The 13918-nt window shown below is 41.8% G+C and overlaps 1 protein-coding gene across 1 annotated transcript in view; it reads left to right on the forward strand.

Annotated features, from left to right (window-relative positions):
* The window catches only part of C5 (complement C5), a gene marked incomplete at both ends in the record, with an annotated part of 89465 nt that overhangs the window by 51126 nt on the left and 24421 nt on the right, over positions 1-13918 (forward strand). Inside the window, 7 exons of the mRNA XM_080709364.1 lie at positions 236-296; positions 2834-2923; positions 3429-3641; positions 4094-4169; positions 9387-9546; positions 11225-11320; positions 12605-12776. Of these exons, the coding sequence (XP_080565490.1) occupies positions 236-296; positions 2834-2923; positions 3429-3641; positions 4094-4169; positions 9387-9546; positions 11225-11320; positions 12605-12776 (868 nt within the window). The remainder of the gene's footprint in view (positions 1-235; positions 297-2833; positions 2924-3428; positions 3642-4093; positions 4170-9386; positions 9547-11224; positions 11321-12604; positions 12777-13918) is intronic.

Below are 13918 nucleotides of genomic sequence, written 5' to 3' on the forward strand. Positions count from 1 at the left end.
ATTACCTAGCCTATAACAACTTCTATTTGAGTGTTTACTGACCAATAGGCAAATAGCCAGAAACTCTAACTATTGTGTATACGCATATAAATATTTATACATTGTTCGCCCTTTCAAGAAAAAAAAAGATTTTTTTTTTAATTGGGAAAGTGGTCCATAAAAAGTTGATCCGAGGAATTTTGGTCATAGAAATTTAATTATGTTGTTAACTGAATGTTTTCTGCCTTTGCTGTAGCCAGAAGGAGTCAAAAGGGAAAGTTATGCTGGCGTCACTCTGGACCCTAAGGGAATTTATGGTAGGAAAATGATTTTTAATTTTATATGTTGCCTTTCTGCTCTGGAAATTAAAGTGTATATGTAACTTAAAATATTATTTTTCAAGCTAATAAATATGCAGACTTAGAAGCCGGGTACGGTGGTACGCGTTTGTAATCCCAGCATTTGGGAAGCTGAGATGAGCGGATCGTGGTTCTAGGACAGACTCAGGTACTATTTAGCGAGGCCCTTTGCAACTCAGTGAAACCCTGTTTCAAAATAAAAAGAAAAAAATAGGGCTGGGGGTGTAGCTCGGAGTAGAATGCCTTGGGTCCCATCCCCAGTTCTGCAAAAAAAAAAAAAAAAGAAAAAGAAAGAAAAAGGAAAAGAAAAAATATATATACATACATATATATATATATGTGTAGACTCAGAAATATCCACTTCTTAAATCGCTGCCCTTCTTAGCATGTGCTGCACTATATTTGGATAATTGAGACCAAAGATAATTTTATTTTTTTAAATAAGTGTTTATTGGTGTATTGTAGTCATACATCTTTTTTTTTTTTTTTTTTTTTTTTTTGGTGGTCCTGGGGTTCCTGGAAACCCTTTTACCTCCGGGCTACACTCCTATTTTTATATTTTTATTTGGAAACAGGGTCTCTTAAGCCAGCGAGGCTGGCTTCGAACCTGCGCGATCTTCCTGTCTCTGCCTCCCAAGCGCGGGGATTACAAGCGTGCGCCACCACGCCCGGCTAGTCATACATCTTAATGGGATAAAAAACTTGTGGAGATATACATGCACACATCTCGCAGTTTGCTCTAACCCAATCCCCATCCCATTCCCTTCCCCTCCCTCCTTCTCATGCTTGGTTTGGTGATAGTCTTTTTTTTTTTTTTTTTGCGGGTCTGGGGATGGAACCCAGGGACATTTGACCTCCTAGCTATACCCCCTGCCCTATTTTTTATTCTTTATTTTGAAACCGGGTCTCACTGAGTTGCAGAGGGCCTCACTAAGTAGCTGAGGCTGTCCGCGAACCGCGATCCTCTGGTCTCGGGAATGCTAAGATTATAGGCGTGTGCCACCATGCCCGGCCTGGTGATTGACTTTGATATGTGTTGTAGAACCATCAGTCCAAAGAAAAAGTCATTTACATAATTATTTAACATGCATTATTTGAAAATACAATAATGCTAGTTAATTGCCTAACAAACCCATTCCTCATTGCTCCTGACCCTTTTCCTTCAGCTGAGGTACAGTAAATCTTGAAGCTAGAATATCGCAAGCATTTGAGTATTAAATCAAGGCCTAAATTCATATATTTATATATTTCTGAAATTTAGAGTGTGCTTTGTTGACAATTCTTTTATTTTCCACAAGAGAGGACAGACTATCGTAGCTCTTATTAGAAGGTTCCAACCTATCATACGGTCATATCAAGTCATTCTTATTTTCTTTCAATGAACTCGCAGTAGAGGAGGAAGTGCGTACTTACAAATGAAGACCACTCTGCTCAGAGCGCCACTTCCTCCCAGCGAGCAGAGCATTTCTACTCTTTACATTTCAACCAGCTGGGCATCACAAACTGAATCTGAAGGACGTTAGTAAGCCTGGCACGGTGACACATGCTTGTAATCCTAATACGTGGGAAGCCGAGACAGAGGATTGCAGGTTCGAAGCCAGCCTCAGCAACTTAGTGAGAGCCTGTCTCAAAATAAAAAATAAAATAAATGGGACAGGAATTATAGCTCAGAGGTAGAATGCCCTTGGGTTTAATCCTTAGTACCACTCTAGTAAACACACACACACACACACACACACACACACACACACACACACACACACTGATTTCAGTAGAGTAATAAAAAGAAAAGAAAACAGCATCCTCTGTGCATATATCCACACGCCAATTCTCTAATTTTACCTTTGCGCAGACCTCCCACAGACCACCCGTCCCGGAGGACTGTGAGGAGAAGCCCTGCGTGTTCTGAGGTTGTGGCCTCAGGCAGTTATGTTGAGTCTCAGAGTCACTGGGTCTTTGGCGTATCTTCGAGTGAGCGATCATAAGAGAAAACTTCTCTCATGCCAGTGTGCTTAAATTGTTGAGAGCAAAGAGGAAGAAAAAATAAAAAGATGTTGAAATGAGACTGGGAGAGGAAGGTGGAAAAAAATTCAAGACATGTTTTCCAACTGAGCTAGTGTCCAAATAACCTTGACTAGAAAATTACATGTTAGTTATTTTTAGATTTCAGTTCCAGGAACAATTTTCTTTCTTTCGAAAAAGTGGCATGCCATCTTTTACTGGTAGAGAAAATTGATATACCCTATTTATTTTATATCTTGGAATGACCAGGATACTTCAAGCCAAATTTAATGTTTTATTTAAAGAGATTACATTAAACCTAAGGGTTTTTTTTTTAAATCCTGGGTGATTTTTCTTTCTTTTCAAATTTCAAGTGCTATTATAAAAGTCTTTTATGTTAACAGTTGCTTGGCGGTAGACACATTATAAATAACCTGCAAATAAACCTCTTCCCCTAAGAACTCTGTGTAAATCTCATAATTCTGAAATTACAGGTGTCATTAGCAGGCGAAAGGAGTTCCCATACAGGGTACCATTAGATTTGGTGCCCAAAACAAACGTCAAAAGGATTTTGAGTGTAAAAGGTAAATTTAAAAATCCAATTTTTGTTATTTATTTTACTTTGTACCTCAAACAGAGAATCAAACACGTTCATGATTAGCGTCTATTTCTATGCTTCCCTGAATACACGGATCCACCTTTGCGGGCACCCTAACCCTTGCTACTTCTACCAACACATGCCCTTCCAGCACTCTGGGACTTTTCCAATTACCTTCTTCCGCTGTACTGATTTAAATGGACATTAACTCTCCCACAGTGGAGAGTTGGGGGGGCTCCTCTAAAATGAGGGTGTAGCTGCCTATGACATCACCAACCACAACGCTAGAGTGATATTTCCAACTTTTCTTTTCAGTTTCTTTTCAATTCATGTTTCTAATTCTATCTTTCTTCTCACCCCCCCCCTTTTTTAAAGAAACAGTTAAACTACTTAGATAAAAACTTTAGCAAAGCGTAGAGATGCTTGATCTTTTCTCTTTCGAAGACACTGTTAGAAGTTGCCAGAAAGTGGCCGATTTCTGTTCGTTTCAGGGCTGCTTATAGGGGAAGTCCTGTCCACAGTCCTGAGTCCCGATGGCGTCGACATCCTGACCCACCTCCCCAAGGGGAGCGCGGAGGCGGAGCTGATGAGCATCGTCCCGGTATTCTACATTTTCCACTACCTGGAAGCAGGCAACAATTGGAACATTTTTCATCCTAATTCATTAACAAAAAAACTGAACCTGCAGAAAAAAATAAAGGAAGGTAAAAAAAAACTATTTTACATGATAATCTGTTGGTTTTAAAACAAATGATTTAGCTAATATTCGAGTTGTTTATGATTTATATACAAGTTAAATTTTAAAAACAAACTTAGCCTCCCCCAAATCATGAGGTGGACTCTATAAATACAGAGAATTTCTGTAGCCTTTTGGCTTACCTTACCAAAGTGCCTGGAGGAGAGACAAGACACCTGCGTTCCTAATCCTGCAAGAACACTTCCTTCCTCTTTGAATGCGATCACAATGTTCTGCTTGATAATTCCCCATCCAAGCAACTCAGTCCTTCCTTTGAGAAGCACCACACTGGCCACAGAGCGTATGTTCTCTGGCCCACACCAAAGCGGGAAAGGAAGTTGACCGCCCCGGGGCTGACAGCACACTCTGGTAGAAAAGGAAGTCGGTGACGCCCTGTGTTTTTCTTCTGGTACCTCTTAGGGATGGTGAGCATCATGTCCTACAGAAACGCTGACCACTCTTACAGCATGTGGAGGGGTGGAAGTGCTAGCACTTGGTAAGTAGGCTCTGATTTCTATTTTCTATAGTCATTGATTAAATAAAGACTAACATCTGGGTGTGGTAGCACATGCCTGGAATCCCAGTACTTGGGAGGCTGTGACAGGAGGTCTGAGGCCAGCCTCAGCAATGTGGCGAGACTCTCAGAAACTTAGCAAGATTCTGTTTCAATATAAAAATAGGAGTGGATGTAGAAGGACCCTGGGTTCAATCCCCACTACTGCAAATAAGAAGGAGAAAACGTGCTAACAACCATAATGGACACTCCAGCCTTCCAGTTGCTCAGGTGAAAAACTCAGCATCTTCATTCTTCTCTTTCTCTTATAACCCATATCTGATTCAGAAAATACGATCTTCTGTACCTTCAAAATATCGCCTGAATTTGACTACTTCTTATCAGTTCTACTACACCATCCTGGTCCAACTCAGTTTCCTTCTTAGATCATTTCACTAGCTTCTCCTAGTCTTCTGAATTCAGATATATATTTTTTCTTTTTGGTAGTGAGTATTGAACCCGAGGACATTTTACCTCCAAGCTACATCTCCAGCCCTCTTTTATTTTTTTTATTTTGAAACAGGGTCTTGCTAGGTTGGTGAAAGTCTCACTACTTGGTGAAGCTGTCCTCGAACCTACGAGCCTCCTGTCACAGCCTCTCAAGCACTGCGATTACAAGCGTGCACCACCACACCCGGCTTGAATTCAGACTTTGATTCTCTTTGGTCTGTGCTCAACACAACAGCTGGTGTGACTATAAATTAAGTCACACCACTCAAAATCATCCAGAAGCTACAGTCTGATGCAGGGCAAAATCCCAACGTTTTTACTGAGATTCAGAAAGCTCTGTGACCTGGCTCCGCCTCACCTCCCTACGCTCCAGGCCCACACTTCTGGGTGTCTGTAGCCAGAGCCCTTCAAATATAATCTGTGCCAGATTCCTTTGCTTTCTCAAACATGCTTCTCCTCTGTCTTCTCCCTTAATCAGTGTACAGAAATGCCCTGCCTTTTGTTCCCCACTGACCAAGTCAGTCGTCGGCTGGCTTTGACACCTCCCAGCCCTTCTTGCCTGTCTCATTGGCCACCACGTGCCACAGATTATACCTTAAACGTGGTCTCATCATGTGTGGGTGGAGCTTTGTAAAAGACACACGGGTCCCTGGAGCATGCCCATCAGAGGGGAATCACCAGAATGCAGGGGTGGGGTCAGTGCAGACTGAAAACTGCCCCAAGAAGAACTGGGGAATCAATGCCAGAGAGCAGAAATCCCCACGGGAAGATGGTGACCTCTCTGTAAACACTCAGGGCTCTTCAAGAGCTCGGGACAAGACCAAGTAGATAGCGTTTAGCCAGAAACACAGAACACGTGAGTACTGAGTACTGCTCTTGACCCATTTCCATAAGTTCCTTCAATGAAATGATAGATACCAAAGGGAAAGTCCAGCACCTTTGTACTCTTTGGGTTTTTCTTGAGAGAAAAAAAAAGGAAGATACCAAAAAAAGTGCAACCAACATTCATATTAAGCAAATCCAAAATGAATGATTATGAGCCTTTTTTGTAATAGTTTTTTCAAAGAAAACATTTACAGATATAGATCAGATTTAACCCAAAGCCTCCATCTTATCCCTACCTAGCTTCCCCCGGGGTCATTAATCCTCGTACGTTTGTGCCTCCCGCCAGGCCATTCTGAATCTTTTGCATACATATCCATGAATGAACATGGAGTGCCTTTTTAATGCTTTTAAATGATCATAACTGGTGTCTGGCTATCAGCTATCATTCTGCAACTTACCTTCTTCCTTCAATATTTAGTTTTTTAAATCGAGCAATGTAGGGAGATCTAGTTCATTCCTTTCTGTTACCATGCAGTATTACATTTTACAAATATATCACATATCGCCGGGCGTGGTGGCGCACGCTTGTAATCCCCGTGCTTGGGAGACGGAGACAGGAGGATCGCGCAGGTTTGAAGCCAGCCTCTCTGGCTTAACAGGCCCTGTTTCCAAATAAAATATAAAATAGTTCTGGGAGTATAGCCTGGAGGTAGAAGGGGTCCATCCCCAGTACCACCAAAAAAAAAAACCCCAAAATTATATCACATATCATCTGTTCTTTATCCATTTCCATTTGACAGATCATAATTTCCAGTGGTTTTGTTAGAATCAATGCTATAAAGGAGCACCTTCATGTGTCTTCTTGAGCACATGTCTAGGGTGCCATCCTACAGATGGAGCTGCTGAAATCTAGGCAGGCACATTTTCAGTGTTATCCCATTTTGTCAGATTTGTTTTCAAGTTGACTTTTAAAATTCTTACAACAAACTTTTCATACCAGACCCTATCACAAAGCCTGAGGTGCTAAGCCAGACCACCAGAGGAACCAGTAGGGGTAGCCTAGGGTCTAGAACAAAAGCAAGTCAGTAGCCTACTCTGCCTCTTTCAATTTTGAATTTCGGGCCCATCTACAAGAGACAGGTCAGGAAGAAGAGGACACGGAAAACCTAAGCCAGCTGTATTGGCTTCAGTGCTAGAGCGGAGCTATGCAGACACCCACGCCTTGAGGGCTCTAGGGCTGAGGCACCCAGGCACCAAGCGCGGGAGAGACAAGCACGTACACACCTTGGGCACTGGAAGCCAGAACATCTTAGATGTGTTTGTATTGTTAACCTCTGTCACAAAGCGCAGGAGCGAGAGTCTTGTTTCCTTTTATTGCCTTTGCCTTTTTTAAAAATGAAACTGCAACACAAGGAGGGTACAAACTGGCCAGATAGCTGAGAAATGGAGAGGCATCCTGACAGCCCGGCTGACCCTAAGATCCCTCCAGCCTGCTAACCGAAAAGGCATCTCCAAAGGCGAAATCCCAAGACAGCCCTTGGGTAAAATAAGGACCAGTGAGTGTTCTGGAATAGGGCCAATCCATGGAAATATTCCTTCTCCTTGGGACCACACTATTAGAGGGTAGGGTCTCCCAACTCTTTCCTCTAAAAGACAACAGGATAGAAAATGAGGAAGATAAGGAAAATGAACCTTGTCGTGAAGTCCCAATTAATACCAAAAATTAATTTTTAGAAATAAGTCATTACAGCAATGATTAAGAACAACCTAAAGGTCCATAAATATTTACAAAAATATAAGAGTTTGTACATCTGTGCCAAAATACTGTGTGTGTGTGTGTGTGTGTGTGTGTGTGTGTGTGTGTGTTACTAGGGATGTAACTAAGGGACTTTCTACCACGGGGCTCCACCCCCAGCCCTTTTTAGTTTTTATTTAGAAACAAGGTCTCTCTAAGTTATTGAGGCTACCTTCATACCTGCGAGCCTCCTATCTCAGCCTCCCAAGTACTGGGATTACAGGCATGTGCCAATGTGCCCAGCTAAAATACTGTACTTTAATGTCTAAAATTATCCGTGAAAAAATGAGAAAACTTTATGTGTTAATATTGACCTACCAGGTATATTATTAAATGAAAAAAAAAAAAACAAGTACAGGACAAGGCTGCATTGGTATGGTTGAGATGAAGAGGTAGAGAGGAAGCATGCATTTCTGTATTTACTATTTGAAAGGCTCTACTAGAAACAGCAATAGCTGCCCATTGGGAGGTAGAAAGAGTCAGGCAGGAAGGAGATGTCTTCTCATTTATCTTTTTATGCTTAAACATAAAAAGGTTCTCCCTCCTAAAAAAATTTACCATATATATATATATATATATATATATATATATATATATATATCCCCAGTTCAATCCCCAGTACTGCAAATATATATATATATATATGCGGGGCATCTGGAGATGGAACCCAGGGCCATTCGACCTCCAAGCTACACCCCCTGCCCTATTTTTTTTTTCTTTATTTTGAAACAGGGTCTCACTAAGTTGCGGAGGGCCTCACTGAGTAGCTGAGGCTGTCCACAAACTGTGATCCTTTGGTCTCAGCCTCCCAAATCTTGGGATTACAAGCGTGTCCAATCACGCCCAGCACCTTAAATATATTTTAAAAAGCAAATGACAGAGGGCGTGGTGGCGCACGCTTGTAATCCCAGCATTCGGGAGGCCGAGACCAGATGATCGTGGTTTGCGGACAGCCTCAGCTACTCAGTGAGGCCCTCCACAACTTAGTGAGACCCTGCTTCAAAATAAATAATAAAAAATAGGGCAGGGGGTGTAGCTCGGAGGTCGAACGCCCCTGGGTTCCTTTTCCAGACCCTCAAAAAAAAAAAAAAAAAAGGCAAATGAAAACAAACACCCACCCCTACCTAGAATTTTAAAATGTGGGGGAGTCAAGTGATCTGAGTCTGGGACATCTAAGATGCTGAGAGTAGGGGCTCTTGGGCAGCTAGAGAGGGAAGAGGTGTTGGAGGGTCTTGAATTCCACCCTCTCTCATACCCTGTGACAGATGTTAGTAGACATGTTAGTAGTGTTGCTTTCTGCCTAAGTAATCCTGATGTTAAAGCTTCCTTAGGAGGTGGCAAGTTTTGTGGCAGTGGCCAGAGCTCAAGTGGCAGGAAGGAAATAAATACTCCCAGAGCTGGTGAGAAGGGGAATTCAGGCCCAAAATAACGATGAAGAGGCCACAGTTGGTGCACATTTTACAACCTAGAAATCAGTGATTTTACTCTTTCGTGCCTTGTGTTTAGGGATTGGTGCCTTGACTCAAAACTGTGTGCTTCACCTTTGTTACCTGTAACTTCGCAGAGATGTTTTGTTTTGGTTTTTGCTTTGTCTTGTTGTCGGGAATCACATTTTGGCCTGTGCACTCGCTAACAACACTGTCATCAAGGGAGATGGCGTCCATGTTTGTTGATCAAATGCTTTAGAGATCGTCCAAACATCTTCCCTCGTCACCTTGTAAAATAGTGACTTCCTTTATGAAATTATGTGTTTTAAAACCTCATTTTCTGCTGGGTATAGTGGTGCCTGCTTGTAATTCCAGTACTTGGGAGGCTGGAGGATCCGGGTTCGTGGCCAGCCTAGCTATTTAGTGAGATCCTCTGCAACTTAGTAAGACCCTGTTTCAAAATGAGAAGAATAAAAAAAATAGGGCTGGGGGTATATCTCAGGGGTGGACTTCCCCTGAGTTCAATCCCCAGTACTGCAAATAAATAAATAGATAAATAAATAAATAAATAAATAAATAAATAATTATCTGAATGAAACACCGTGTAAATCTAAAGCCAAAGGATTCAGTGTTCTAAGTATTTACTTGACTTTTGTCTTATAGGTTTACAGCTTTTGCCTTAAGAGTACTTGGACAAGTACATAAATATGTAGAGCAGAACCAAAACTCAATTTGTAATTCTTTATTGTGGCTGGTTGAGAAATGTCAATTGGAAAATGGCTCTTTCAAGGAAGATTCCCAGTATCAACCAATAAAATTACAGGTAAGAACGTCAGATGGACGAATTAGCAGCTCTTTTATTTACAAATTTGAGTTCCATGCTCATCCTCTTACGGGAAGATGAAGAAGAGGAAAAAGGAAAAATATATATTATCTGTCAAGAAACTCTTTTGGTGAACGGGCAAAGAATACAAAAGGCCTTCCCACAATCTCTGAAGAGGAGGAACTGCAGTTTGCTGGGATCAGATAAGGGAAATCTAAGCCATCCAGCGCAACAGGCATTTGTGGCTCAGGATGGGTGAATTCTAGAGGTCTCAGAACAAGTAAGATGTACTAATTTGTCTGCCTACCCCAGGTGTGGAATCTGTAACTGCAGTTCAACACCTTCTTACAGGTTGCGTGTTGTTTTCATGAAAAAAACGGGGCCCTATTTATATCCTGTTAGCAAGAGAGATTGGGGTCTATTTACCAAAAACTGCAATACAATCTATTTATAAACTAGGATTACAAAGTAATTATACCATCCTTCCAAGAGATTTCTGAAATATCTTGTACTCCTTCAAATGTTTAAGATTGAAGAGTTGAATACTATGATGCTTGTTTTTCTTATGATATCTACCCATCCATCTATCCATTCATCTATCCATCCATCCATCCATCTATCCATCCATCTATCCACCAACACTCATGAAAAAACCATTCCTTGAGAGCTCCTGATGCATATAAGAACCTATTCGGGGTGGGGTGGGGCAGAGGGATGATAAGGATGGACCCCAGAGAGGATCCCTGCTACAGAGGAGCTTACATCCTGGTTGAGAAGGTGGGCTGCAGATGCTAGTATAAATGGTAGCACCTCTAACCAACATGTATATGTGTATGACCACTAATTTATCTAATAAATATCTGTGGAATACATATTAAGCACTGGATGAAAGGGACGGAACATTGAACAACACAAGGATGGTCATTGAAGCCGTAGAATTTAGGCTGTAGCACAGAAGTTAGACATTAAGGAATTTAAGTGTGTGATACATGCTAAAAAAGAAAGGGAAGCCAGGTGTGGTGGTACAGGTTTATAATCCCAGTACTTGGGAGGCTGAGACAGGAGGATCATGGGTTTGCAATCAGCCTCCACAAATTGGTGAGGCCCTCTGCAACTTAGTGAGGCCCCATTTCAAAATAAAGAATAAAATAGAGTTGTATTCCTTGAAATCAAGGAATCTAATCCAGATTGGGAGAATTGAAAAAGGAGTTGAATGGCTCCTGGAAGAAGTAGAAGGGGCACAGAAAGAACCTTCCAGGGAGAGCCAATAGCAAGCTTTTTAAAAGAATTAATACATGTGTTTAACTGAATATATTTATGGTATGAAACATGATATTTTGATTTGTGTATATGTTGCAGGATGGCTCAACTGAGATAATTAGCATATGTATTACCCCACATGCATATTCCTTTGTGGACAGAATCTTAAAATCTACTCTTAGCAATTTTTCTAGTACTATGCAATATGTTGTTATTGATACTGTGTTGTACAATTGGTCTCCTGTACTTGTTTTCTCCTGGTCTAAGTGAAACTGCATATCTTTTGTCTAACATCTTCCCTACCCCCTAACTCTTGGCCCCTGGTTACTACTGCTCCCGTGTGTTTAATGGTTTAGATTCACCATTTTCTTTCACTTTCTCCATTTTACTCTCCTTTTAAATCATCGTTTATTTGTAGGGCACCTTGCCTGTTGAAGCTCAAGAGAACACCTTATATCTTACAGCCTTCACTGTGATTGGAATTAGAAAGGCTTTTGACGTATGCCCCCTGATGGTGAGTAAGAGTTCTTTCTCTACCTGGAGAGGCCACCAATCAGAAAACATTTAGTAGCAAAAGCTTCTTTTGCCATTCCTTGCAAACAACTTTAACTCCAGAATCAAAGGGTATCAGAACTATGGTAGCGATTAGAGATCACCTGGACCCACCTACTTGATAGGTAAATAAGGGGAATCTAGTTGTTGGTGTCACAGTCTACTAAGTTATAAGGGACAGTAACTGGGTCTGTGATAAGAGAATGACCCATGTTCCAGCTTCCCTGTCTCATCTCTGCTAAGTCTTACTATGTGTTTATTGTTATAGTTAGTAATTGAGGCCCTTTGTATTGTACAAGTGCTGAGGACACACACATTCCCAAGGTTGTTCCTTTGCACTGGACTACTTCATTTACTTGGAAACTGAGGGGCATAAAGCCAGGATCCACCTCAGGTGACCAGTGGAGATGATACCCTGGTGTGGGGAGAGCGAGACCTCTGAGCTGAGGCTCAGCATCCTTCCCTGCAAGGCACATTTCAAGTAGACATGTCCTTCAAACCAGGATACTGACCTGAGATGGGAAAACCCAAAGGGATTGGTAGGATCTGAACCACAAAGCAAAAACAGCATTGGTATTTACCCTTAAAAAAAAATCAATGCAAACCGTTGTAGAGGACCAGTTGGCACAAGTGGCCACGGGGATGGGAAACACGGGTGGAGCCGGGGGAGAAGCAGCCAGGCGCGACATTAGCAGCACGCTTTGGGCTTCTGCTGACGTGCTCATCCTCAGTAACTCTTCCAGAGGTCTCAGCATGAAGTGATAGGACCTCTTCTCCCAAGAATTCATGGGATCAGAAAGTACTTTGGCAGCTGGACTCTTTTTTTTCCCCCAGTTTTTTATGGCTTTATTTCATTTTTGTATAATTCGTTGTGAACATATGAGCCTGTCACAGCTAGGCCAAGAAGGAAGGATGGAAGTCGTGTCTGTTCTCGGTGCTTCTTCTCCCCAGAGGCTGGGCCTAGTGTTGGACTAAAAAACTTAAGAGAAAAAACCTCCAAAAAGAAAGAGGGAATTCAGAGGCAAAAAAGCATATCCTGATCAGGACAGCCACGTGGTTTCTTCCAAAGTTAGGCCGGGCCCCTTCTCTTAGAGGGGTTTGCCTTGCTGAGACACCATCCGGTTCCATTTGGTGGTCCTCTCTCCACCCCTCACCTCCCTCACCCCGCGACGGTGTCAAGCTGAGAGTTGTGCCCATCAGCTGACTGACAGATGCAAACGTGGGTATTTACTGCTCTTGTTTCCAGAAAATCAGCACAGCTGTAACAAAAGCTGACACCTTCCTGCTTGAAAATGCCCTCCCATCCCAGAGCACATTTACCCTGGCCATTGTGGCCTATGCCCTTTCCCTGGGAGATAAAACGCACCCACGGTTTCGCTCCATTGTTTCAGCCCTGAAGAGAGAAGCTGTGGTTAAAGGTATGGCTTATTCCACGCATTCACCCAGTAAGTGTTTACCAAGCACACGGAGTCTGCTAATTCTGAGGAAGGGATAGCCTTTAAGCCCTAGAAGTTAAGAACAACTTAACGAGACCCTGTGATCTCGTAATTTCCAAGGACGTGAACTTTTTTCCTTTCAGGGAGAAAGGTTCCCCATCTTGTAGTGTCACTAATAACCATCATCCTTTACATGTGTCTGCTGCTTTCTGGCTCACAGATACTTTTCCACTTAGTATATCATTTGAGTTTCACTGCATGGAAGAGAAGTATTATCTACCTGAAGTAGTAGGAGACGGAGTCCCACAAAACTGAAGGAACCACCCGACTTGACAGTTAGTTAGTAGCAGAGGAGAGACCAGAACTGCCCCCACTCAAGCCCAGTTTGTTGCACTTCCCATAGTGTCCCCCCTCTGCCTAGCACGTGTGGCCTTCCCATGTTGGCCTTTATGAATAAAGACAGGTAGCACTCTGCTAAGGTGTCTTGTTTTATGATGATCACCTTGAGGAAGTTCTTTATTTCTTTCATTGTGGATTCGTTGTTGGCATATAGAAAAGTCACTTATTTCTTTAGGTTGATTTTGTATCCTGCAACTTTGCTGAATTGGTTAATCAGCTCCAGTAGTCTTTTGGTTGAGTTCTTTGGGGGAACTTAGTGAGACGCTGTTTCAAAATAAAACATAAAAAGGGTTGGGAGTATAATTCAAAGGTAGAATGTCATTGGAAAAAAGGTATTCAAGATAGTCTTTGTTTTCTAGATAAAGCATCATGTCATCTCCAAATAAGGATAGTTTTAATTCCTCTCTTCTTATTTGAATTCCTTTGATTTCCTTCTCTTGTCTTATTACTGTGGCAAGAGTCTCGAGGACTATACTGAAAAGGAGTGGTGATAGTGGGCATCCTTGTCTTGTTCCTGATTTTAGAGGAAATTCTTGCAGTTTTTCCCCATTCATTATGATGTTGGATTTGGGTTTATTTTATATTGCCTTAATGATGTTGAAATATGTTCCTTCTACTCCAATTTTCTGCAGTGTTTTTAACATGAATGGGTGTTAGATTTTGTCAAATGCTTGAGGAAGTTCTTACCAAAAAAAAAAAAAAAACCTAACTTCTTGAAACCAGAA

The sequence above is a fragment of the Muscardinus avellanarius genome (genome assembly GCF_963383645.1).
Source record: "Muscardinus avellanarius genome assembly, chromosome: 13".
Taxonomy (NCBI): domain Eukaryota; kingdom Metazoa; phylum Chordata; class Mammalia; order Rodentia; family Gliridae; genus Muscardinus; species Muscardinus avellanarius.